Consider the following 25,903-nt stretch of genomic DNA (forward strand, 5'->3'; position numbering starts at 1 on the left):
GAGGAGAGGATTTTTGTAAAAGATAACTAAGATTTACGAAAAATGGTTAAAAATTGACTATAAAGGGCAATAACTCCTAAAGAAATCAACATACCATTTTGGTTTTGTTGACTTATTTGTAGATCTTACTTTGCTGAACATTTTTGCTGTTTACAGTTTATCTCTATCTATAATAATATTAAAGATAATAACCAAAAACAGCAAAATGTCCTTAAAATTACCAATTCAGGGGCAGCAACCTATCAACGGGTTGTTCAATTCATCTCAAAATTTCAGGGCAGATAGATCTTGACCTGATAAACAATTTTACCATTGTCAGATCTGCTCTAAATACTTTGGTTTTTGAGTGATAAGCCAAAAACTGCATTTTACCCCTATGTTCTATTTTTAGCCATGGCGGCCATCTTGGTTGGTTGGCCAGGTCACCGGACACAATTTTTTAACAAGATACCCCAATGATGATTGTGGTCAAGTTTGGTTTAATTTGGCCCAGTAGTTTCAGAGGAGAAGATTTTTGTAAAAGATGACTAAGATTTACGAAAAATGGTTAAAAATTGACTATTAAGGGCAATAACTCCTAAAGGGGTCAACAGACCATTTTGGTCCTGATGACTTATTTGTAGATCTTACTTTACTGAACATTTTTGCTGTTTACAGTTTATCTCTATCTATGATAATATTCAAGATAATAACCAAAAACAGCAAAATTTCCTTAAAATTATCAATTCAGGGGCAGCAACCTATCAACGGGTTGTCTGATTCATCTCAAAATTTCAGGGCAGATAGATCTTGACCTGATTAACAATTTTACCCCATGTCAGATTTGCTCTAAATGCTTTGGTTTTTGAGTTATAAGCCAAAAACTGCATTTTACCCCTATGTTCTATTTTTAGCCATGGCGGCCATCTTGGTTGGTTGGCCGGGTCACCGGACACAATTTTTAAACTAGATACCCTAATAATGATTGTGGCCAAGTTTGGTAAAAATTGGCCCAGTAGTTTCAGAGGAGAAGATTTTTGTAAAAGCTAACGACGGACGACGACGACGACGGACGACGGACGCCGGACGCCGGACGCCAAGTGATGAGAAAAGCTCACTTGGCCCTTCGGGCCAGGTGAGCTAAAAAGTGCATATTTTGATTTTTATACAGTCATTTACAGAAATTATTATATTATAAGTACGTCTGAACAAGTGACAACTCTACGATAAACTTGTCCAATGGTAATATATGTGTAAATTCAATCTACATTGTTTGTCTAAAGAACAAATTCAAATTTATGTAAAAAAAAATAAAAAAATCAGATAAAACGCTTTCAAACACAAAAAAATAAAAGACCAAGAAGGCAGTTACTTTAAAATAATATTTAGTTAATTTGATGAACGGATACAGGAATTAATTTGACACAGCCTTAGGCATACTGTGCTTTTTCTGTTGAGTAACATGCATTTGGTTTATCTGCATGACAAACTGCATGAATGGAAATGCATTTTCTATGTAATAAATAAACGACATTAAAGACAACAATTAACACCCATCAATTACCGCATTGTGATTAATTTATTGTGGTCGACATGTTTTGCCAACAAGCGTGGCGTCTTCAGGACAATATTATACATGAAATCAAACAGTGAGGTACAAATTCGCCGAACAAAAGAGGTTGTTATGACGACGTTATAGATATAAATAGAAAGTGAAAGTGAAAGTAAAATTAGAATTCTATGTAATAGTAGACAGAAAAGCAGCGAGGAAAACATATGTGTGAATTAGTATAGTTGTTAAATGTGCCAACCCATTCAAAAAGATCAGCAAGCACAAAATTTGAACATGTCAGCTTAATACTAAATGAATAACAATTAAATTTGTCACAGAGACACCAGTGATTTTGTATAAAATTTGAATAATGATCTGAGTAAAATTTTTGTTGGAGAAAAAATCTTAAATTCAAAGATAAATTTTGAAGAACATACTGACATGATTCGCTTAAGTTTAAATTTGTGTCCTGGTATGCTGATATTTGAATCTGTTAACATCAGGAAAAGCATCTATAGATTATATTCATATAAACCACCACCAATTTTATTTTTAAAACACATAGTACATACCATGAATTTATTTCCTGGATTCAGCATCACTTAAATAAATGTATTAAATCATTTTATAACAAAGTATATACAGAGATATATATGGTTTTATGTCTCTGGTATATACAAATGTGCTTCGCTAAGCGCAGCTGGACATGACCACAGAGGTCCAATCCTGATCAGTTTGGGCAAAAAAGGACACAATATTCAAGCTTGACCGAGGCTGAATTTGGATTTCAATTAAATATTATACACATAATAGTTTTCTGTCACAGAATAAATGTAGTCAAAGAACTTGAAATTGGTTAAATGATGCCCCCCCCCCTTGTTTTCCAAAAAAAATTGTAATTTCGTAAATCTTCTACCTGTGGTGTTGAACCTTGTACAATTTCAGAGCAATCAAAAATTTTATTCACAAGTTATTGTCTGGAAACTAGAAAAATGCTTGTTTTTGGCCCCCAATTCCTGAACGGTTGGGACCAATACCCCCCCCCCCCCCAAAAAAAAAACACCAATCCCAACCTTCCTTTTGTGGTATTGAACCTTTTGGTTAAGTTTCATAGGGATCCACTCACTTAAACTCAAGTTATTGTCCGGAAACCAATCTGTCTACGGACGACGACAACCACGTGAAAGCAATATAAGAACGCAATTTTTTTGCGGCCGTATAAAAAATATAAATTTAAATAGGATATTGACATTCAGTTCAGTGGACACAGAGGCAGACAAAACCTTAGCAGGAAAATTACACGATCCTTGGCATGGGCATTGAGTGTGGGTATATTGTTGTATTGTGCATTGAAGTCAGAAGACCTTAGAGTGGCCTTTGGTTGTTTGACTCAATGACCCCCCCTCCCCCAAATTTGACAGTGTTAATGCCTTCCAAAGCTTTACAGAAAAAGAAAAGTAGACCATGACATCAATTTATTTAATTTCTAATACAAAGTCCACATTGTTATAAACAAAAATGTCCATCTAGTTGATTTTATGTAATAGGGTTGAAATCTGAAACAAACGTGGGATCGATGTCCTTTTTTTTATTTTAACATTGTGAAAATAAATAGTGTCCTTCTTTAAATAAGTTGTATTTCCATTCAATATTTACTAGAACACACCCGCAAAATTGCAGGAAAATAGAGCGTATGTAAAGTGTAAAAAAAATATAATGACTGGAGAATTTCAGGAGATCGAGGTATCAAAAGTCAAAAGTACTTAGGGACTTGGCACATTTTTTTTACCTCCCCCTATTTTCCTTCCCCCACCCCCATTTCGTTGAAAAAAATTATTGATTTTATGGGGAATCACTGAAGCACGACAGGAACGCCACCCTCTTTTTGGTCAGTCGGTGCCCCCCTCCCTTATGAAAAGTTCTGGATCCACCACTGTAAATAAATTGATAGTAAATAGCAAATATTATTTATTTTCATTTTCCTTCTAAAATAACCTAAACACGTTAAGCAAGGATGATACATGCTAGCAAATTTATGTACTTTATTCATAGTCTTTGTATGTTCAAAGTAAAAACGGAAGTCTAATCTGACTAAGTTTGGTCCAACGACGGGAAAATATCTGGACGCATTCTTTTTCATTTTTATCCCAAAATAACCCAAACTGAATGATCATAAGAATGGATGACAAATGCGACTATAAATGTTACCTATAGGACACAGAGGCATGATGATTAATTTATTGTGGAAGGAGAAGTGAGGTCTTCTCGTTTAATAGTATAGATAAAGCACCTTGTTTTTGTATTTTCCTTATCCAATGACTGATGTCACTTTGTTTACGTTTCCTTTTTTCATTCATTTATTCACCCCTTTTAATTACACCAATAGTAAATCGACCAATCAGGAATTTCTTTACGAACGGTGTTTGGGTGCCTTAGCCTATTTCTACTTTCAGTAGTTTTTGCCTTGCTCTTGTTGACAGCAATTCTAGCCGAGGCGTTCTTGACTACTTGGGTCATTTCATATAGATAGGGAAATATAAAAAAGAAGATGTGGTATGATTGCCAATGAGACAACTATCCACAAAAGACCAAAATGACACAAACATTAACAACTATTAGTACATGTCTAAAGGTTATAAATAGAAACCACGCTTTATCAGAAATCCCCCTTTGTTGTGTCAACAGCGTAAATTCCCCCTTCAGTCATTTTGATTGATTTTTTAATTTTATACTTTTGAGCAAAGTAGGCAGCGGATTTCCTTCAAGTAGATGGAGAAAATCGCCGCCTACTGCCTTCTTTTGAAAGCCCTGCATGTTTATTTATCAATACATTTTTAAATGCTGTCTACATTGTAATTGGCTTTTAAAAAAATGACAGTACACGTCTAAACATGCATGTAAACCTTGATTTAAAAAATATACCTTATATGCCTTCTTTAAACAATACTTGCATTCTGCAAGTGACTCCACCAAACAAAGAATCTGGTCTACCTGAAAAAAAATACAACACTCAAGTTTAATAATATAACCAGGCTTGGTTGGAACATCTAAATTTTAAATAGATCTTAGGTTATTTTAATAACAGCCATTTTACAATGCCTATATGTAGCAATTTCTCTGAAACTAAGCAAATACTAAAACAATAATATATATCATTGCGATAGGTAATTCAGTTTATATAGTAATAAAGTATGTGATATTTTACAAGGCAAAAAACGTGTATCTTTATGATTTATTTTTTATCTGAGCATTATATAATTTGTGGTTATATCCTCGACATAATTTCAAAGAAATTGATCTTATATCCATCCATTTACATTTTTTAAAAAGTCCATTCACTAACATTGCTAACTTTAAGTAAAGGAAATCTCACATGAAATTTTGTCCATTGTATAACAAGAGGCTCTCAAGAGCATGAATCGTTCACCTGGTAAACAATGCCCAATAAACTAAATTCATATATTAATGTTTGTTGTAAATTGGGCTAAAAAACATATTATGAAGTTTAATCATGGTTATACAACATTCTCATCATCACCACTTAACTAAGGATACTTATATTTAGTTTAAAAACAAAATATTGTTGAAATCCAAGCAAGTGTAAAAATTGGGCCGAAAATGGCAGTCATTTAAAAAATGGCCTCCCAGAACAAATTTTCGTCATCACCATCCAACTCAGAATACCATGTTTACTCATTGAACCAAATATCATTGAAATCCGAGCAAGTGTAAAATTTGAGGGAAAATGGCAGCCCAAAACAAATTACGTACATCCCCAAATCAATAACCGACATTTTTGTCACAAAAATCCGGTTAAAAATTGTTAACGACGACGACGGACGCCAAGTGATGAGAAAAGCTCACATTTCCTTTTAGGAAAGGTGAGCTAAAATGAGAACAGCCTACATACCTTATTCTCTATTCTTTGGAAGATTTCTGGATTACAGCATGTTTTTATCTCGGGCTTATCCAAAATGTCCTTTGATAAACTTCCCAAAACCTTCAGTCTCTCATGATTTACTTCCCTCTTATTTTTGCTAGCCTCTGCCTTGGCTTTCTTCCCCTAATTTGAGTGAAAAAAATATGAATCACAAAGTTTCAATTAAAATCAGTAAATAAATACAAGAATGTAAAGTAAGTAAGCATACATATTTTGATCTTCTCTGATTACGTCAATCACATGATCATAATAATTTTATACTCTTTAAAGGTGTTATCATTTTAAATGTCAATGAATGAAAACAAGTTTATAATCATTTACAAGAGACATGTTTACAGCTTCTATTTAATATAACAAAATTTGCAGTATCGGTAAATTACCATACCAGAATTTAAGCTCCATTCTCATGTGATAAAATATTGTAATGCCTGGCCATAATACTAGGGTCAATTGCAAAGTTTAAGGTTGCCTAACACATTTTTTAAAGTCATCTGTGATGACTGTTTATTTTGAGAATTCTATTATACATTTTCAGGATTCTGGTAAATTGAAACATTGATGTACCTCATCTATCATTTTAACTGTTTTTCCCTTTTTTTTTGGAGGTAATATGACCGCCATATCTCCATCTGCTTCTTGTTCTACTTCTTCTTCAGATGATGACGAGTTTTTTTCTCCTTCAAATTCTATCCTCTTGTTGATTTTCCTTTTTTTGGTATTTGATATTTCATTTCTGGACTCATCCTGCAATACAGAAAAGATCAAAATATAAAAGCATAACTTTGTACCAAGAATGTAGTGAATAATTTAATTCAGCAAAATGATTTACATTGTTTATCAATTTATATACTGTTTTCATGCATGAAAGTGTGGGAAATCCTCTGTGTGTTTCCAAGCAACAGCTCTGTTTTAATGATGTTTTCCCGTATTTTTCACACCATTTTTACCTCCATTATGAAAATCTGCCCCCTATCCAATATGGCCGAACTAACCGTGAAGAGCCCTATCCTTGAACTAAACTTCTCTAAGGGACAGACCATTTAACTTGCAGGGGGGGGCATGGTTTTTTTTTCTAGTCGGATTTATTGAAGTGGTGCGACAAATTTTTTTTGTGCAAAGGAGTAGGTAAGGACCGATTTTGGCCTCAAATTTCAGTTTCATCTGACGAAAGATTTTGACCACTTTTTAAACACTTAAGTGTCTATTTCATATGATGCCATTAATTTATGTGAAAGATTTTAACTTATTTAGTCATTAAAAACGATCCGATTCAGGCTCAAATATGAGAAATTTACCAAATATGCGAAAAAATGTCACTTTTCAGATGGTTTTTGTCAAAAACGAAAGTGGCCGCATCCGTGTTCATCCTCAATCTTTATATATGTGATGTATTATCATCAAATACAACTTCCATTTCAATATTTTGGATGAACACGAATGCGGCCACTTTCGTTTTACACGGAAACCGTCTAAAATTTAACTAAAATGCTGGGATTGTGAAGATTTCAGTAATTTAGCATGAATTAATGGTGCTAGTTCTCAATATATGTGCATTGTATTGTCAAAAAGAGCCCATATTTATGTAACAGAACCTTTCTACTATCCAATAAATGACTAAAAGTTAACATTTTAACAATTTTGTAAAACTGCTATATTTTGGGGCCAAAAAGGGGTCTTACTGGACCTACTCCTTTAACAATTTTTTTTATGGTAAATTGAAACATTGATGTACCTCATCTATCATTTTAACTGTTTTCCCTTTTTTTTTGGGAGGTAATATGACCGCCATATCTACATCTGCTTCTTGTTCTACTTCTTCTTTAGATGATGACGAGCTTTTTTCTGCTTCAACTTCTATCTTCTTGTTGATTTTCCTTTTTTTAGTATTTGATATTTCATTTCTGGACTCATCCTGCAATACAGAAAAGATCAAAATATAAAAGCATAACTTTGTACCAAGAATGTAGTGAATAATTTAATTCAGCAAAATGATTTACATTGCACTGTTTATCAATTTATATACTGTTTTCATGCATGTATGATGTATTCTTTTGGCATTTAATAGAGAATATGATCCAATGAATTCTTTCTGCTGTAGTGTATGCTTTATCAGCAATTATTATGACTTTAAATAGTAGCAAAAATAACAGAAAATAACCACATTGCCAATTTTTCCAGGTTGCCACTATTTATACATATAACTGAAATAATAAACCTTTAAGGGGGTTTGCGGGTCTAAATCATTTATATAGGATTTCTCTATTTTTTTGTATAAATGAACTTTATGTTAAAGTTAATAGAAAAATAAAATAAAAAAGTGGGGTCACCGTTCATTTGCGCTCACAATCTGCCTTCAAAAGAAGCATACATTTTTGTAAAAGTGGGTTTTTCCTGTTGAAGTAATAGGAGAAATAAAGTTAATATCGAAATAAAAAAAGAAATTAATTACAGAAATTGCTCAAATTTTACAATAATTTAGTTTAAGTACAGCTTATATGGAAATTATATTAAAAAAAATAGGTCACTGATGAGTTGAAAAAGATATTTCAATTTTAAAGCCAAGAAATGGCATTTTCCACCAAAGGTAGATAATTTGGAACTTTTTCAATGATGCATACATTTTTAAAGTCATCTGGGGCCAACACGAATTGATTGTTTTGAATGATTTTTGTACCATATGATAAAATAACAACTACAAAAGGTAACAAATAAAATTTGTAATGAAAAACAAATGTTCAATTTTTTTCTGAAATTTTTATACCCTCGAGCCTCCTTAAGGCCATACCTGGACCTATAATGGATTACTTTTATAAATTGTTACTCAGATAGAGTTGTCTCACTGGCACTCATATCACATCTTCCAATATCTCCTTATAGACTGTTAACCAAATACCTTTTGTTCTGCAGAAGTGTCTTTTCCATCAATGTTAGTCCTGAAAAAAAGTTATTAGAACTAATATTCCTGACTTGGTACAGGCTTTTGTGTAGAAAATGGTAGATTGAATATTTTTAACATAGCTAAATCTTCTTAATATATATAAGTCTTAAATTTGAAAGAAGAAGTTATAATAAATGTGTCAAAACAGTTAATTTTAGATAACTTTAACATTTGTAAGCATTGGCAGATTCCGGGGGTGGAGATGGGGGTGGCCCCCTTTTTCTTGATTTTTTTTTCTTATTTTACGTGATTTGAGCCCCCCCTTCCCCCCCAAAAAAAAGACTTAATTGATATAAATTACTCTATGCCCCCTTTTGTGATTCCTGGATCCACTCTCGGTAGGGAATATTATATATATACCTTTCATCTATGATTGGTCTTGTGCCTTGTGCCTTTAAATTTAACCATATTTTATCACCTGTAAAAGAGGAATAAAATTAAAATCAGTTCAAATTAATTCAATGGATAATAAATATTTTACATCTTCATAATTATTGTTTTTAACATATATAACGTGACGGTACCCAAATTGCACCTATTTTGACAGTTTTTTCACCAACATTTTTTTAAGGTAAAGACAAAAATGTCCATTCTGTGTTATTTTGTAGCTGTGTCCTTCTTTAATATATATAGGTACACCAATTTGATTTTTAATCCTTAAGGAACCATGGAAAAATTGGTCTAAACTGACCTCCAAACCATAAATGATTCTGAAATGAGGAGTACCCAAATTGCATCCGTGCTTAAATTTGCATTAAAAGTCTAATATAAACAGAGCTCAATAGGGCTCTTGACGGTTAGTTCGGCCATATTGGATAGGGAGCATATTTTTTGGAAGAAGGTGGAAATAGTATGAAAGTGTGGGAAATCCTCTGTGTGTTTTCAAGCAACAGCTCTGTTTTAATGATGTTTTCCCGTATTTTTCACACCATTTTTTACCTCTATTATGAAAATCTGCCCCTATCCGAATTATGGCCGAACTTAGTCCAAATAATTATGACGTCTTGAAGTAAGGCGTCAAAGAAAAAAATTATAATAGCCTTTCAAGACGTCATAATTATTTGGACTAGGCCGAACTAACCGTGAAGAGCACTATCCTTGAACTAAACTTCTCTAAGGGACGGACCCCTTGCTGGCCAAATTATTTATTTTCTCAAAATTCAGAAAAAAAATATTTATTTACGAAAAAACCATGCCCCCCCTCCTGCAAGTTAAATGGTCAATCCCTAAACTGCACAAGAAAATTTCCAATCATCATTTATATTGACAAAATAAAAGGGGGTACACTGGGCGAATTAGGTACCCTAGTCCAAATAATTATGACACCTTGGACGGCTATTTTATAAATTTTTTTGGACGCCCTAATGAGGGAACTAAAAAAATCCAAATATAAAAATACCCTCAGAAGACGGCATGATTATCTAGACTATAGGTACCCCTGTTTTTTTTAGTTCGCTCATATTTACACTCATAAACAAAAAGAAAAAAAACGTAATAATTTGTTTTACTAATTACAAAACAAATATGAGTAGACATACAAATGTACCCTTACCATCTATCGCTGCCAGAGTGCCCCAGTGTAATCCAGGATGCCCATGGCACTTGGCCTGGACACGTTCTCCTTCCTCGTAGTCTCCTATATCTTTCCTCGGTTTAACAATTAATGTTAGTGTCTGAACAGAATACCCATCAACCCAATCGAATATAGCATATAATTTCCGTTCTTCTTCCATGTCTTCCACAATGTTAAATTTCAAAAGCGGGAACGGTAAGGCGGGAAAAATCCGCTGTTTCTTTTCGAATATATATATATGATGAAGTATAATTAAAAACAAAGAGTTGACTTAAAATAAGTGTTCTTATAAACATTAAAAACTTTTTTTAGTTACAAAAAATGAATACTTTGCTATATAATTTATTTTTTTGAAATATTTTTATAAATACGAAACTAATTGCGAATTTTAGCAAAACGAAATTCACAAAGTCGACACATATAATTGGAATTTATTACACTTCAGAAATAGTACAAATAAATTTTATATGCTTTTCATGTCATATAGAAGATTTATATCCGTAAAGAGACTTTACACTCATAACAGACCAAGATAGAATCAACTCCGTTTTATCAGTTATTGGGTAAATTTATGTCTGTTCATGGAATGGCGGAAAGTTCAATTTCGTCTCCGTCAGATGTAGAATCTCCATATGATTCCTTGTCAGATTTAGAAGATTACCATACGCCGCAGAAAAAAAAGTATAAAAATTCTATCGCCGATGGGTTTTCGAAGCGTCGTGCTCGATATCATCGCATTTCGCCAGAAAAACGTTTACCGAAAACCTCAACAAAAATTACACGAAATCGTAGAACTGGCCATGGGGCGTCACAAACTACACGTGAGACAGAAATGGACATAACAACAGACGAAGAAGGTATTGGTAATATAATCCCCGGTGCAATAGCAGAAAATGAAAACTCGATTTCCGAGGAATCAGAACCATTGCATTTGGCGATTCACAGTCCATCACATTCTCTATCAGTATCGCCAATGTCTAATTCCGATGCATTAACAACTAGCATTAGTACTAGCTGTAGTTCTTCTAGTAATAGTGATGTAGAAAATAGTGAACCTGATAGTCATTCATCTGATGATATCAGTGATAGTGAATCTGATGCAAGTTTATCCTCTGAAAATGAACTTGATGAAGATCTTGCTAAACCATTGTATGATGGTTGTAGACTCAGCAAATTTGCAGTGTATTCAATAATAATGTTGTATGTTACAAAGCAATCTCTATCCAAAGATGGATTTGAAGAGCTTCTGCAAATTATATCTGCTCTTTTACCAGAATCTGCCAACTTCACAACCTCAGTATACAAGGTTAAAGAACTGTTGAAGAAAAAACTTGATTTTAGTGACCCTATTGTACATTTTTATTGTGAAAGCTGCCAGAAGCCATTAAATGAGAATGAAGTATGCCAAAATAATGTTTGTCAAAGAAATAAAGCACATGCCTTGGAATTCTATGATTTGAATATGAAGGAACAACTGTATTCTGTATTCTGTAGGTGTCGCTGTTGACACTGGATTGTCTCCCTTGTAATTATTTAAATCTCGCGTGTATTTATATTTCACTCTGGTAAACAACTCACTTGTACTTTAAAATACATACTATTAGGTGGCAACTGTGCTTAACATATTTTTCCAAAAATTAAAAAATATATCTACATTTATTAATTAACATGAAAATTTAAAGGAAAAGAAAGAAAAAAAATCAAAAAAAATCTAACATTACATTAATCAAACCGGCGCGACTCGCAAATAAAGTCACCCAACAATCGCATTAGTGTTTCATTAGAGACGTAGACATTGTCGTTTTTTTCTATTGACAATAAAAGTTCCAAATCAATGTGTAACGATCCTGTGTTGAAGTATATCTCATGTATAAGTTTCTGTCTTGCCTCTTCATAATTTTCACAAAATAGTAAATAATGTTCCACAGTTTCTAATTGACCGCATTCACACTTTGGGTCTATATTTTGATTGATTTTGTTTTGATAATTTTTTAGGTAGTATCCGGATCTTAAATTTCTAATAATTTTTGCTGTTTTGTGATCTGGATAATTAAATGTCGATTTATTGCTGACAGTCTGATGAAAGTTATAATAAAATCTTCCTGTATCACTATTATCCCATCTATGTTGCCACTTTTTATTTACTAAAATTCTTGCTGCTGTTTTAATATCTTGTTTAGTTACTGTAATATGGGTATCTTTCTGAATTTGATTTGCCTCTTTAGCTGCCTCTTTAGCTAGTTTATCAGCTATTTCATTTCCTCTAACATCTGCATGTCCTGGGGTCCAATCAAAATTAATTCTTATTCCATGGTGTTTTTGGATACATTTAATAAGGGAAATAATTTCATGTGAAGTGGATCTGTTATTTTCAATTTTCCAATTTAATGTTAAAATTCCAATTGCTGTTTGACTGTCCGAAAATATTTTTACTTCTTCAATTAATGTTTTGTTTTCAATTCTGCTTACATAATCTAATACTAATTTTATTGCAACCAGCTCTGCCAAAAGAATTGAACCCCTTTTTGAAACTGGTTGTTTAAGTTCAATTTCTTTATTGTTGAAGATTACAATTGCACCTGCTCCACAAGGTCCTGGGTTGGATTGGCAAGAACCGTCTGTAAAAGCAACAACTGTTGATGGAGATACTGTGTTAAGTTTGTTTAATATTAAATTTTTTCCTGTGATTTCTTGTTCTTTAGTTCTGTTTTTTGAGGAACCAAGAGTACGCCAATATTCTGGTGGAGATTTTGATGCTTGTAGACCTTGAAATTGATATTCTGGTTCTATGTCATCAATACTGATATCTGTTTCTTCTTTCATGTTTTTTGCTTGTTGTAACATTAAGCCTAAAGGTGATATGAACTTGTCCACTGTTTCTTTGTTTTTCCATTCATCTATTTTGTTTCTGATAGGGATTTTGGTTGAATAAGAATTTAGTCTTGCAATATCTCTAATAGCCATTTCTTCTCTTCTAAGATCTAATGGCAAAACTCCTGCCATAACTTGTAAGACTTCTAAACTGGCCGTTGCAGAAACTCCTAGACAAATAGATAAGCCCTTTCTTTGGATGGCATTTAATTTTTTTAAGTGTTCTTCTTTCCCTGTTTGCCAAATACAGCTTGCGTAAAGAAAAATGGAACCTATAATACTGTTGTAGACTTGAATAAGAAATTTAGTTTTTATGTTACCTATTCCTTTTATTTCTCTTAATATTCCGAGTGATTTTCCAGCTTTTTTTTCTATGATGTTGATATGTTCACTAAAGGTAAGTTTTTCATCCAATGTAACTCCTAATAATTTTGGATTAGGATTGTATTTAATTGGTTGGTTTCCTAACACAAGGTGTACTGTTCCTGGATGCTTTTTATTTCTTGAAAAAATACAGTATTCTGTTTTATTTGTATTAATATTTATTCTCCATTTTTTGCTCCAATTCATGATTGTATTTAATTCATCTTGAGTTTTTAATCTTATTTCCTCTAAATCGTTACCAGTATTCCAAAAGGTACTGTCATCAGCAAATTTGCATTTTCCCGCCTTTACTTTTTCAAAAAGGTCAATTACAAAGATATTAAAAAGTATTGGTGAAATAACTGACCCTTGTGGTAGACCAGTTTCAGTCCTACACCATTGTCCTTCGTGTTTATTTACTATACATCTGGAGTACCTTTCATTTAGAAAAGCCTGTATCCATTTCCATATTTTTCCTTTAATTCCATATTGGTGTAATTTTACCAATAAACCTTCTCTCCAAACACTGTCATAAGCCTTTTCGAAATCAATTAGAACTGCTAACGTAAAATTATCTAAATTAAATCCATCCAGTATAGATTGTGTTAAATTTAATAGTGCATTAGTTGTAGATCTAAAATGTCTGAAACCTTCCTGTTCTATGTCTAAAATATTTTCAGATTCCACATAGCATTCAACTCTGGTAGTGATTATTCGTTCCATGGTTTTTCCCAAAACGCTGGTTAAACTAATTGGTCTGTATGAAGATGGATGATTATAATTAGATTTACCTGCTTTTTTTAAAAATTTTACATTTGCCCTTTTCCATTGAATTGGTATTCTTCCTTCTTCTATTGATTTGTTGAAAATGTGTAATAAGGTTGATATGAGTGAGTCTCCTGCATTAATAATCAATTCTGTAAAAATATTGTCTGGTCCTGGTGCAGAGTTTTTCTTTAATTTGGCAATGGAACAACTGAAGAAATTGTGTGGAGGTATGTTTTTACTATGATTAACTAATATCTTTATACTTTTCCAGAACAGTTCAAGAAATTTTAATAATCAATGAGTTTTTTTATTACATAATATCTTATGTTCACGTGAAGGATCTGTGAGGGGCCTGATGAGTTATTTTCGTTCTTTGTGATCGGCGCATTTTCGCTATCGTGAACCGTTTTTCTACAGATTTTTTTCTCTTTTTATATTTTCGTGATCTGTAATCATGGAAATTTATTTTCTGTGAATCGTGACTGACAAAAAAATCAACTAGTGAATCATGATGAGACACGCCCCCCACCCCCCATCAGGCCCCTCATCTGTAAATTCTCAAATTATATATAACTGCATACATTTTTTAGTTATATTTTAATACATTTGTTTTTTTGTACCTTTTTAATTACACTGTGTTCAAAACAATGTATACAATCTGGTTAACATATTTTCAGAGGAAAATTTCATTAAACTGGTCCAGAAACAGCAGGAAAAAACTAAAGAGCCTGGCTTAACAGATATAGTGCAAGGAAGTAGATATAAAGAAACAATGGCACAAGCAACAGATGAAGGCCTCAATTTAACATTGACCATGAATACTGATGGTGTAGCATTATTTTCATCGTCTAAAAAAGGAAGTCTGTGGCCAGTGTACATTGCAGTGAACGAGCTTCCAGTGAAACTTAGGTAGCATAAATGATTCTTGATACTAAATTAAGCACCTAATTGGATATTATTAATTTTGTTTAAACAGTAGATGAATTATTCAATATTTCTTTACATGATTTAAGCAATTTCTTATTTTTTATACTACATCTGCTTGCAAAAGTAAATATGTGCATACTATAGCTACAATGTAACAAGTACAAATGTATATAAGTTTTATTCAAGTCACTTACTTTAGTTGTAAAAATATGTTTAGTTGTATATAAATGTACATTGTTTTTTTATGCCTGCTATCTTTTACATGTATCGAGCTATACTCATGGAATCCAGGTTCGTTCACTCTGATTCTCGTTCACCCTAGTACCAGTTCGCTCTGCTTCTTGTTCGCCCTAGGTCCGTTCGCGCTGATTTTTCATATTATATATTTTATAAATATAGGATATTTAACTTATATTTCTTCATGCAACCAGAAAGACTGAGTTCCGATTGTGTACAAACCGGTATATAGTCATAATACATGTCACACAATATTTTTACAGGTACAGCAGGAAATACCTTATTCCATGTTATCTGCATTGTCAGACAGAAAAACCAAATATGGTCACCTATTTACAGCCTATGATGACTACTTTGAATGAACTCAATGAAAAAGGTACCAATCTAAATGTATAAAGCCTTGTCTTGGTCTCTTGGAATACTATCATTAAAAATAATATGAAGTAGGGTACACCAGAAAGCTACAATCCACTTATTCAAATGATCATGCAAAACTTAAATTGTCATGATTGTCAACATATTTTTAGATAAAAACCAATGCAAATGCCAACAAAGTAGATCAGGACAGCTCTATATTGCAAAGAATCTTAAATTATATATAAAATAAGTCCTGTTTAAATGTTTAAAAAAAATCAATACTAGTACAGATGCAAACACTATTCAAAGTTTTGACTATACTATGTACATGTATGCTTTTATCTTTTTTTATTATTGAATACAATTTTATTTAGGAATGCAAGTAGATACATCAAAAGGAGTTATTTTGGTTAGAGCCAAGTTGCTGATAGTTTCTGTGGATTTACCAGCTAGAGCAATAGTTTCAAATATGAAGCAGTTCAATGGAAAATCAAGTTGCAGTGTATGCCTCGACGAAGGAACTTCACGTCCTGGTCAACCAATGCTGAGATATTACCCTTTTAATAAAGATTCAGTTATTAGAACACATCAGTCCATGGTGAATGATGCAAGCAGAGCTGTAGAAGAAGTAAATGCTGTATGTTGTTTTTTTTTGTACATTTTTTCATTTTTTAGCTCACCTGTCCCGAAGGGACAAGTGAGCTTATGCCATCACTTGGCGTCCGTCGTCGTCTGTCGTCGTAAACTATTTCAAGAATCTTCTCCTCTGAAACTACTGAGCCAAATACTTTCAAACTTTAACTGAATGTTCCTTAGGGTATCTAATTTATAAATTGTATCCGAAGTTTTGATCTATCAACAAACATGGTCGCCATTGCTAAAAATAGAACATAGGGGTCAAATGCAGTTTTTGGCTTATAACTCAAAAACCAAAGCATTTAGAGCAAATCTGACATGGGATAATATTGTTTATCAGGTCAAGATCTATCTGCCCTGAAATTTTCAGATGTATCAGACAACCCGTTGTTGGGTTGCTGCCCCTGAATTGGTAATTTTAAGGAAATTTTGCTGTTTTTGGTTATTATCTTGAATATTATTATAGATAGAGATAAACTGTAAACAGGAATAATGTTCAGCAAAGTAAGATTTACAAATAAGTCAACATGACGGAAATGGTCAGTTGACCCCTTTAGGAGTTATTGCCCTTTATAGTCAATTTTTAACCATTTTTCGTAAATCTTAGTAATCTTTTACAAAAATCTTCTCCTCTGAAACTACTGGGCCAAATACTTCCAAACTTTAATTGAATGTTCCTTAGGGTATCTAGTTTGTAAATTGTATATGAAGTTATGATTTATCAACAAACATGGTTGCCATTGCTAAAAATAGAACATAGGGGTCAAATGCAGTTTTTGGCTTATAACTCAAATACCAAAGCATTTAGAGCAAATCTGACGTTGGGTAATATTGTTTATCAGGTCAAGATCTATCTGCCCTGAAATTTTCAGATGAATCAGACAACCTGTTGTTGGGTTGCTGCCCCTGAATTGATAATTTTAAGGAAATTTTGCTGTTTTTGTTTATTATCTTGAATATAATTATAGATAGAAATAAACTGTAAACAGCAATAATGTTCAGCAAAGTAAGATCTTCAATTAAGTCAATTTGACCAAAATTGTCAATTGACCCCTTAAGGAGTTATTGCCCTTTAAAGACTTTTTTCACAATTTGTTCATCATGTTGACTTACTTTAAAAAATCTTCTCCTTTGAAACTGCTGTATCAATTTCAGCCAAACTTAGGCTAAATGAGTTTCAGAGTATCTAGTATAAATTTTATATTTTATTTCCTTGTATGTCAAGAAACATAACTCCTATGGCTAAAATAGAACATAGGAGAAAATGATTATTTTTTTTGGCTTTTGAAGAAAATAGGACGATCCAAAAATCATTTAAATAAATTGAAAAGCCAAAATAATCATTGATGAGAGATTTAACCAAAAGAATTAAGGTGAGCGATTCAGGCTCTTGAGAGCCTCTTGTTTTATGTTGAGCAAGACCATTGCTGATTTTTATAGATATTACATGATAAATGCCTTAATTTGTTTGATTAAACTTAATATTAAAAATAATATAGCTGATTAATTTGAATAATTATGTTAATTAACCTGTTATATGTGATTTTTCTCTAGTGAAACTTGTTTAATTTTTAGGTAAATGGTATTAAAGGTGCGTCTTCACTTATGATGCTAAAATATCTGGATCTCCCAAAAGCATTGGCAATTGATTGGATGCATTCAGTGTTGCTTGGTGTTACCAAAACTCTAATGAAATTATGGTTTGATGCAAAAAACAAAGACAAAAGTTTTTATATTGGAAACCAGGTACATGTATTTATCATGTTTCTATACTCTTAACATGTATATTGGGAGTGTTGAGATTCTGCAGAACATATGTTTAACTCCCGCGGCAATTTTTCATGTTTAAGTCAGGAGCTTCTGGTCTTAGTCTTGTATGATTTTTAATTTTAGTTCATTTACATTTTCTCACTGTATTGCAGACCTATCATCCTATTGTTGGCCTTTATTTTTTATATATATTCATTTATTTTTTGTTCATGTTACCATGGTTAAAATTAAGAAAGTAAGAAAATTTAATGTCAAGGTGGAATTCTGACCCATAAAAAATATATATCAAAAGAACCACACAATGATTGAAAAAAAATTCATACATTCAGGAAAAGGATAACTCTATATCGTTTTAGAATTTGGGGAATGAATGTATGAGAGAAATGTTGTTTTGATCTGATAAAATGGATTTTTCAGATTGCCTTACTTGACAAACGATTTTTAAAGATACAAATTCCTGACTTTGTTTCTAGAAGGCAGAGAACAATTGCAGATCATGCACACTGGAAAGGTATATTTGAATTATACAGCAACAGACAACAATTTATAATAAAGCTTATGAGACAAGTCTCCTCAAGTGACAAAATGACACAGAAATTAACTACTATAGGTCACCATTTAGCCTTCAACAGTGAGCATACCACATAGTCAGCTATAATGGGCTTGAAGTAACTAATGTAAATTAAACAATTAAAAACAGAAAATTTGAAAAATCACTAATTTCACTAAATTGCAGGCTCCTGACTGGCACATACATGTACAAAGACCTGAGATCATACCAGTTTTTGGTGGGATTAGTGTTTCTCAGTCTTTAGTTTTCTGTGTGGTATTTTGTGTTCTGTTGTTTGTCTGTTTATCTGTTTCTTTTTTAGTCATGGCTTTGTCAGGTTATTTTTAGCTCATCTGGCCGAAAGTCTCGTCACTTGGCGTTCGTCGTCTGTTGTCTGTCATCGTCGTCGTCGTTAACATTTTACATTTTTAACTTCTTCTAGAGAACCACTGAATGGAATGAAACCATACATAGCATGAATGTTCCTTATGAGGTGCTGACCAAGTGTTGTTACTTTGTAGCCGATCCATCATCCAAGATGGCCGCCAGCGGGGGACTAAGTTTAACATAGGACCCTATGGGAAATGCATACAAATGACTTCTTCTAGAGAACCACTGAATGGAATGAAACCAAACATGGCATGAATGTTCTTGATGAGGTGTTGACCAAGTGTTGTTACTTTGTAGCCGATCCATCATCCAAGATGGCCGCCAGCGGGGGACTTAGTTTAACATAGGACGCTACGGGAAATGCATACAAAAGTCTTCTTTTAGAGAACCATGGAATTGAATGAAATCAAACATAGCATGAATAGTCCTTTCCTTTTGAGAATCGAAAGTGTTGTTACTTTGTAGTCAAATTTTATCTGTTTTTATTTGATTTTAAAAACCCAAGTAGAGTCAGGTGAGAGATACAGGCTCTTAAGAGCCTCTAGTTTTACTTATAAGATTGAATGTTCCTTTGGTGTCTTTCGCTCCTCTTTTTTAAATACCCTATACCTGAGCCTTTCATTTTTTATGTTCATCATTAAGCTCACTATATACATGTTTATTTGTAACTCTTTAGGACTGTACTTAACATGTGTTGGTGTTTAGAGTGTTATAATATTTTTTTTTTTATTTCAGCTTCTGAATGCAGAGAATGGTTAATACATTTTTCTGTTCCACTTCTGTACAAAGTGCTGAAATCAGAAGTGTATGTGCACTACCTCTTGTTTGTAACAGGGGTAACTACCTTAGTAAGAGATGATTTGTCTGTTGAGGATGTTGTCATTGCTGAAAGTCTGTTGAATAAATTTTGTATGGTGTATCCAAAGATATATGGTAGTTATTGCATACTTTTGTACATTCTATTGTTATTCGTGTATTTATACGTTCTATGATTATAAACTGTTTATTCAAATTAATAATTTAAACACAGTGAATAAATCTTTCTACTGTTCTGTTAAATGGTGCCTATTAACCACCAATAGGATGAATAACTGAAACTCAGACAAGTAGGACTTAATTATTCATAGTATAACTTAACTCATGGATTGTTGCATATATCATCTGTGTCTCATAGACACATTCTCCATTTTAATATTATAACTAAGCTGATGTAATGAAGATCTATTTTTATGGTTTTTAGGTGATGTGTCACAAACAATGAATGTTCACTTGATAAGACATCTAGCATACTTTGTTAGAATGTATGGACCACTCTTTGGATACTCTTGCTTTGGATTTGAATCTATGAACTCTTTTATCAAACAGATGGTGCATGGAACCTCCCACATAAATAAACAGGTATATGTAATATGGGATTGAATCATGATTATTTTTATTCATCGAAGTGAAATTGAAATGGTATCTAGAATGTCAAAAATGGTGATGGCCATGCTGGATCAAAATAAATTGGTTTCTATTTTCATTAAAATCAGCACTATCATTGTGGAAATTAATTTTTTTTTGCATAAAATATAGTTTGTTTTATATCATATGAAATGGTCACATTATTTTTAAAAGAATAGAAAAATTCTCAGGAGTATAAGAGTACTCTGTAATTGGAAAAGCGAAATTAGTTCTTTCATAAACAAACAAGTTAACTGCATGTCAACGATTGTATTCCAGGTTAGTTTTGCTGTCAGCATGTCGAAGGCATTATCAGGCATAGTGAAAAACTTACAAGAACATGTGGATGATGTGAAAACTAAACAGTTATTTGCCAAACTTGGTTCAAAAATTGTTCAGTAAGTAAAGCTTACCAGACTTTTGTGATATGTGTTTCATAGTAAAAAAAAAAGCTTATGAGACAAGTCTCCTCAAGTGACAAAATGACACAGAAATTAACTACTATAGGTCACCATTTAGCCTTCAACAGTGAGCAAAGCCCATACCGCATAGTCAGCTATAATAAGGCCCGAAATAACTAATGTAAATAAAACAATTAAAAACAGAAAATTTAAAAATCACTTAATTCAAAAATGAAATTTTCTTAACGACAATTTGAAATCAAATGTAATTTAAATGATTTGTTGAATTAAAATTTACATTTGAAAATAGAACTCTGCATACATGTGATTTTAAATCATCAAAGTGAAAGATCTAATTTAAATGAGATTGGTTTTTATAAATGAGATTTATATTTGGGATTTGTGTTCTGTATTATATATTACCTTACTTTTAATGTGTAACTTGAAAGGGCAGAAAGGCTGGCATCTTTTGGTTTATATTTCAGAGAAGAAAAAACACTGCAAAAAGGTTGCACTGCTTTAGGGAGGAAGGCACAACTGAAAAACAACCACAGATACTATGAGTTGTTAGCAGAACACATGAAGGAACAGTCTCCAAATCTCTTTTGGAGACTATCATTAGACGGAAACACATATTATTCAAAAGATTACCAAAATGCCAAAACTAGAAGCGATTATATTGCAAGCTATGCTTATAGAAATGAAGAGGGAAAAGGAATTATTTTATCATTTTTGGAAGCTGGAGAACTTTATGCTATTGTAAAGGAATTAATAACAGTGAACTTTAGTTTGGATGTACAGATACAGAGAGACATCAAGAATGAAATTTTAAAGGAGCAGTTAGATGTTTGTTTTTGCAAGCATCTACAGAGAATTGAACGATATGGAGACATTAAAATTATTCCAGCTGTTTGTATGAAGAAGAAATGTATTCTCATTGATATTAATGAGCAGTTATCTTTTATTAGTTGTCCTCCAAATACACTAGAGCATAATTAGGAAAGTGACATTTTGTATACCCTTTTTTTCTTTTTTCTATAATTTCTGATCAAGTAGAAAGTTTACACACATAAGGTTAATTCATATAGTATTTTCACACATTTTTTTTCTAGGAGTTACGCCCCTTTGAACTTATTTGCTTCAATGTACTACTGCAACAGTTTGTCATCGCAACTTCTTTCAAACCACACAACAGAATTTCACGAAACCTTTTCAGATAATAAGGACATACTATGTATAGTCGCCGTCAGCTGAAATTCGTAGCGGTTATCGGTAAAAATAATCTAAACTATCAATCACGTTCACTCGAGATATAGTTTTTCACATTCCATTCATAAATCGCAAAAAGAAAAACCACTACTGACCTACCTCTTAAGTGATCACACTGTAATAATCCTGACCTTCACATTTTCCAGAATATTTTCCATTGTTATTCCGCCATCTTCGTTTCTATGAGGATCATTTGTTTACATATGACATTCGTCACTGTACGCAGTTTCCTGAAATGTTCCTTTCATTGATGTGATAAGGTTTCCCGCGCTTTATGCAAATTTTATGAAATTGAACTCCACGGAAACACTTCCGGTAAAAACAATGGCTGATTCCACCATACAAAATCGTCTATGAAAAAGTGAAGGTCAGGATTATTACAGTGCGATCACTTAAAAGGTAGGTCAGTAGTGGTTTTTCTTTTTGCGATTTATGAATGGAATGTGAAAAACTATATCTCGAGTGAACGCGATTGATAGTTAAGATTATTTTTACCGATAACCGCTACGAATTTCAGCTGACGGCGACTATAGTTGTGCATTTCGACAGGATATTGCGATTCAATTTTTTTTCTAGGAGTTACTCCCCTTTGAACTTATTTGCTTCAATGTACTTCTGCAATAGTTTGTCATCTCAACTCCTCTGAAACAACACAACAGAATTTCTTGAAACTTTGTATATAATAAGGACATACTATTTAGATGTGCATATTGGCCGGAAATTAATTTTTCTTATACAATTTTTTTTCTTTCACTTATTTAATTTCTCCAATGGCAATGTGGGGACGTGGGGTATGTGAGCGTGCTCACTAAGGTTCATTAATTTGGGAAAAATTGATTGACCAATAAAGATATATAAGATTGATGTCAATTAAACAAAACGTGCAGTAATTTTGACCTCCCCCCTCCCCCCCTAAATTAATTTTTTTATCCTTCATTGATTTTTTTATGTCGTCACTCATACTTACAATAAATCTACATAGCACTATTTATAATGCCATATAGCTAACTTATTTGCCACCCTTTAACAAGCTTACAATGTATATTAGATTAAGTCATATTATTGCTTTTTGTTAAAGTCCATATACATATATATATATATAGAGTAAGAATTTAATTTATTTAAGTTATAATTATTACCATGGTTACACAAAGTGCCCTAGCTGAATGGGTATTTTTTTACAGAATGATAGTAATAATAGGTCTTCTTGCACGACTTGATTCAGTATGATATCAGTTTGTTACTACCAGGAACATTTAAATTTATAACCAGAATGATTTTTTTTTAGTTGCAATTATTTTGTGGAAATTCCACTGGAAAAATAAAATTATGATCATGCAGAAATTTACTTGTTCTTCCATTGGAATTTCATTGTTTCGGAATTTCATTGGAATTCTGTTGAGATTCCAGAAGATGCATATTTTTTTACAGTGGAATTCCATTGTAATTCATGATTCCAATGAATGCCAGTGGAATTCCAATGGTAACAGTGGAATTCCACTGAATTCCTCTGAAATCTCAATGGAATCCCAATTAAATTTTCAGTAGGGATCTACTTAATATACAGAATAAATAAACTTTAAAAGGAACTTTACTCTGTGTATATCAAAATGACATACTGGTAGTCATCAAAAGTGACTTCAAACCAACTTTAGCATTAAAAGTAAGAGTTGATCATTGAACCATGAAAAATAAGGTTAATGGAATCAGGGGTTTCATTATTTTTTTAGACTGGAGGTACCTTTGAGATTATAGGGGGAACCAAACCCAAACGGTGAGGAGTCTGGGGGCCGCGTAAGGCCCCCAGTTTGTCCAGGGCTAGCCCTGGTAGGGGGGCTAGGGGGGCAAAGCCTCCTGGAAGCTCCTGGATTTTAGGGATTTCAGCCTTAATTTTTTACTTTAAAAAATACGGTAAAGTCTGTAATATTTGCTTCAATTTTTGGTAAGTTAACATGGAATTGTTTTTTTTCTTGAGTATTTATCTGAAAAAACATTGCTTATAATTATTTTGTAATCAGTTATAAAATATGTATGACCTATAATGCAGGGGTTTCATGTGAAATGTTGTTTAGATGTTTTGTTTGTTTTTATACTTTTATTAAATGTTTTGAATTAATTTTGTTCAATACTGTAAAAGAAATTTCATAAGTTACAAACATTGTAGTATATATTATTAAATTAACATGCTCTCATGCAAAACAGCAAACAAACGTTTTTGATATACGCTAAGTGCTGTGATGATTGTTCTGGTCAGATAAAAAACATGTATTAACTTTCACTTAACTTATATAAAGGGGTGATTGTGTTAGTAAAAATGTTGGGGTTTTTTTTTTTCCCACTTCTTCAGAGCTGTTTTTTTTTTTTAATTTTAAAAGTCTAAAATCTCGTCAGATATTATATTTTGTAAACGTAACAGTTATGTTACTTCAGGTTGTTTCACGAAGTCTTACACTAAAAATTTCCTGAAGACAGCAGTCATTTAAATCACAACATAGAACACATATCGAGAAAACGGAGATCAGTGACAACGTCCAACGGGAAACGAACTGATTTGATACAATTAACGATTTTCTGAATTTCATATAATGTTCACCTTTATTAAACCTTTTATTCATAAAATAATCTGTGATACAAGCTGCTTTCCTTTTATTAGACATAAGTATTGTTGTTGTTGTTTAAATTCATCAACAATTTGCCGCTTGAAAATATACTGCTAAATCGTCCCATTTTAAAGCGCTCTTACGATACAGATACAGACACGTGGTTTATAATTATCACTTCTCCTACTTTGGAGGTGTGCTTAAATTGGCAGATAGATCTATACTTTAACGCGGACCTCGACGAAGACACATATAAACATACACATGAACGACGTACACGGAGATTATCACTTGAGGAAAGAAATAAATTAGATTTGAACGATCTTCAAAGGAATTTACACATTATTTTTTTTTTGTATTTTTATTTTTTTCTGCCGGTACCAGACGCTTCCGTAGGTGGGTAAAAGTACCGGGTACCGGGTCTTAATGAATGCACTGTTGGATTAAAAACCTGTCAACGATGAGAATGACATAACCAGGAAACATTATGAAATAAAACGTGGCATGATTGTAGATGAGACAACTTTTCAACAAAGTCCCATCGACAAGGTTTAAAACAATTACATGTAAGTGTACGGCCTTCAACATTGACCACACCCCTATATATGGACGGATGAATAGATACACATACGGAAAAGCATAATGCCGCTAGGTTGGACATTAACTAGCATCAGCCAAATTAGTTACAACACAATTAATGTTGAACAGAAAAAACAGATAGCAACCAGCAACAACCACTGAATTGCAGACAGGCACACACAGAATCTAGAGTTAAGGTTGACTAAACATGTTCATTTCTTTACACACTAAATATTGCCTACCTCAGCTCCTTAAAAACAGTAGAAAAACAATAAATTTGAATCCATATATATATATATTGATGTTTATTCTTACCTGGATCTATCATAATCCAACTTCTGGTCTCAATATCGAGTCCACAGCGACCTTCAACGAGGGAAATGCCATCAGTCGCATGTCGCCCTTCTGGAACACTGTCCCCAACTAAAAGCTTAACTAGACTTGATTTTCCAACGGCGAACTGGCCAGTTACCATGCAGCGCATGTCAAATGATTCGTAGCTTCCTCTGCCAAACATAGAAGACTCTGAAAATATAAATGTCAAAACTGTCTATTATCAATGTATGGCTAATGATATTTACGAAATCTGTGCTACACCTTAGGAATAGTGACTATTAATAGTAATATTTATGACAAGCTATTTTACTTTTTAATAACACTTCAAAATTTGATAAGATATACCAAAATAGTTCATAATTTGGTATATCTTAACTATAAGATATCTGATAAATCATATACGGTAACTTATAATGTATATGAT

The 25,903-nt window shown here is 32.7% G+C and overlaps 1 protein-coding gene across 1 annotated transcript in view; it reads right to left on the bottom strand.

Moving 5' to 3' along the window:
• LOC143054575 (uncharacterized) overlaps positions 1 to 25,903 on the bottom strand; it is a 138,455-nt gene that overhangs the window by 37,100 nt on the left and 75,452 nt on the right. Inside the window, exon 14 of the mRNA XM_076227596.1 lies at positions 25,459 to 25,668. Coding sequence (XP_076083711.1) covers positions 25,459 to 25,668 — 210 coding nt within the window. The remainder of the gene's footprint in view (positions 1 to 25,458; positions 25,669 to 25,903) is intronic.

The sequence above is a fragment of the Mytilus galloprovincialis genome, chromosome 12, assembly GCF_965363235.1.
Source record: "Mytilus galloprovincialis chromosome 12, xbMytGall1.hap1.1, whole genome shotgun sequence".
Lineage (NCBI taxonomy): Eukaryota > Metazoa > Mollusca > Bivalvia > Mytilida > Mytilidae > Mytilus > Mytilus galloprovincialis.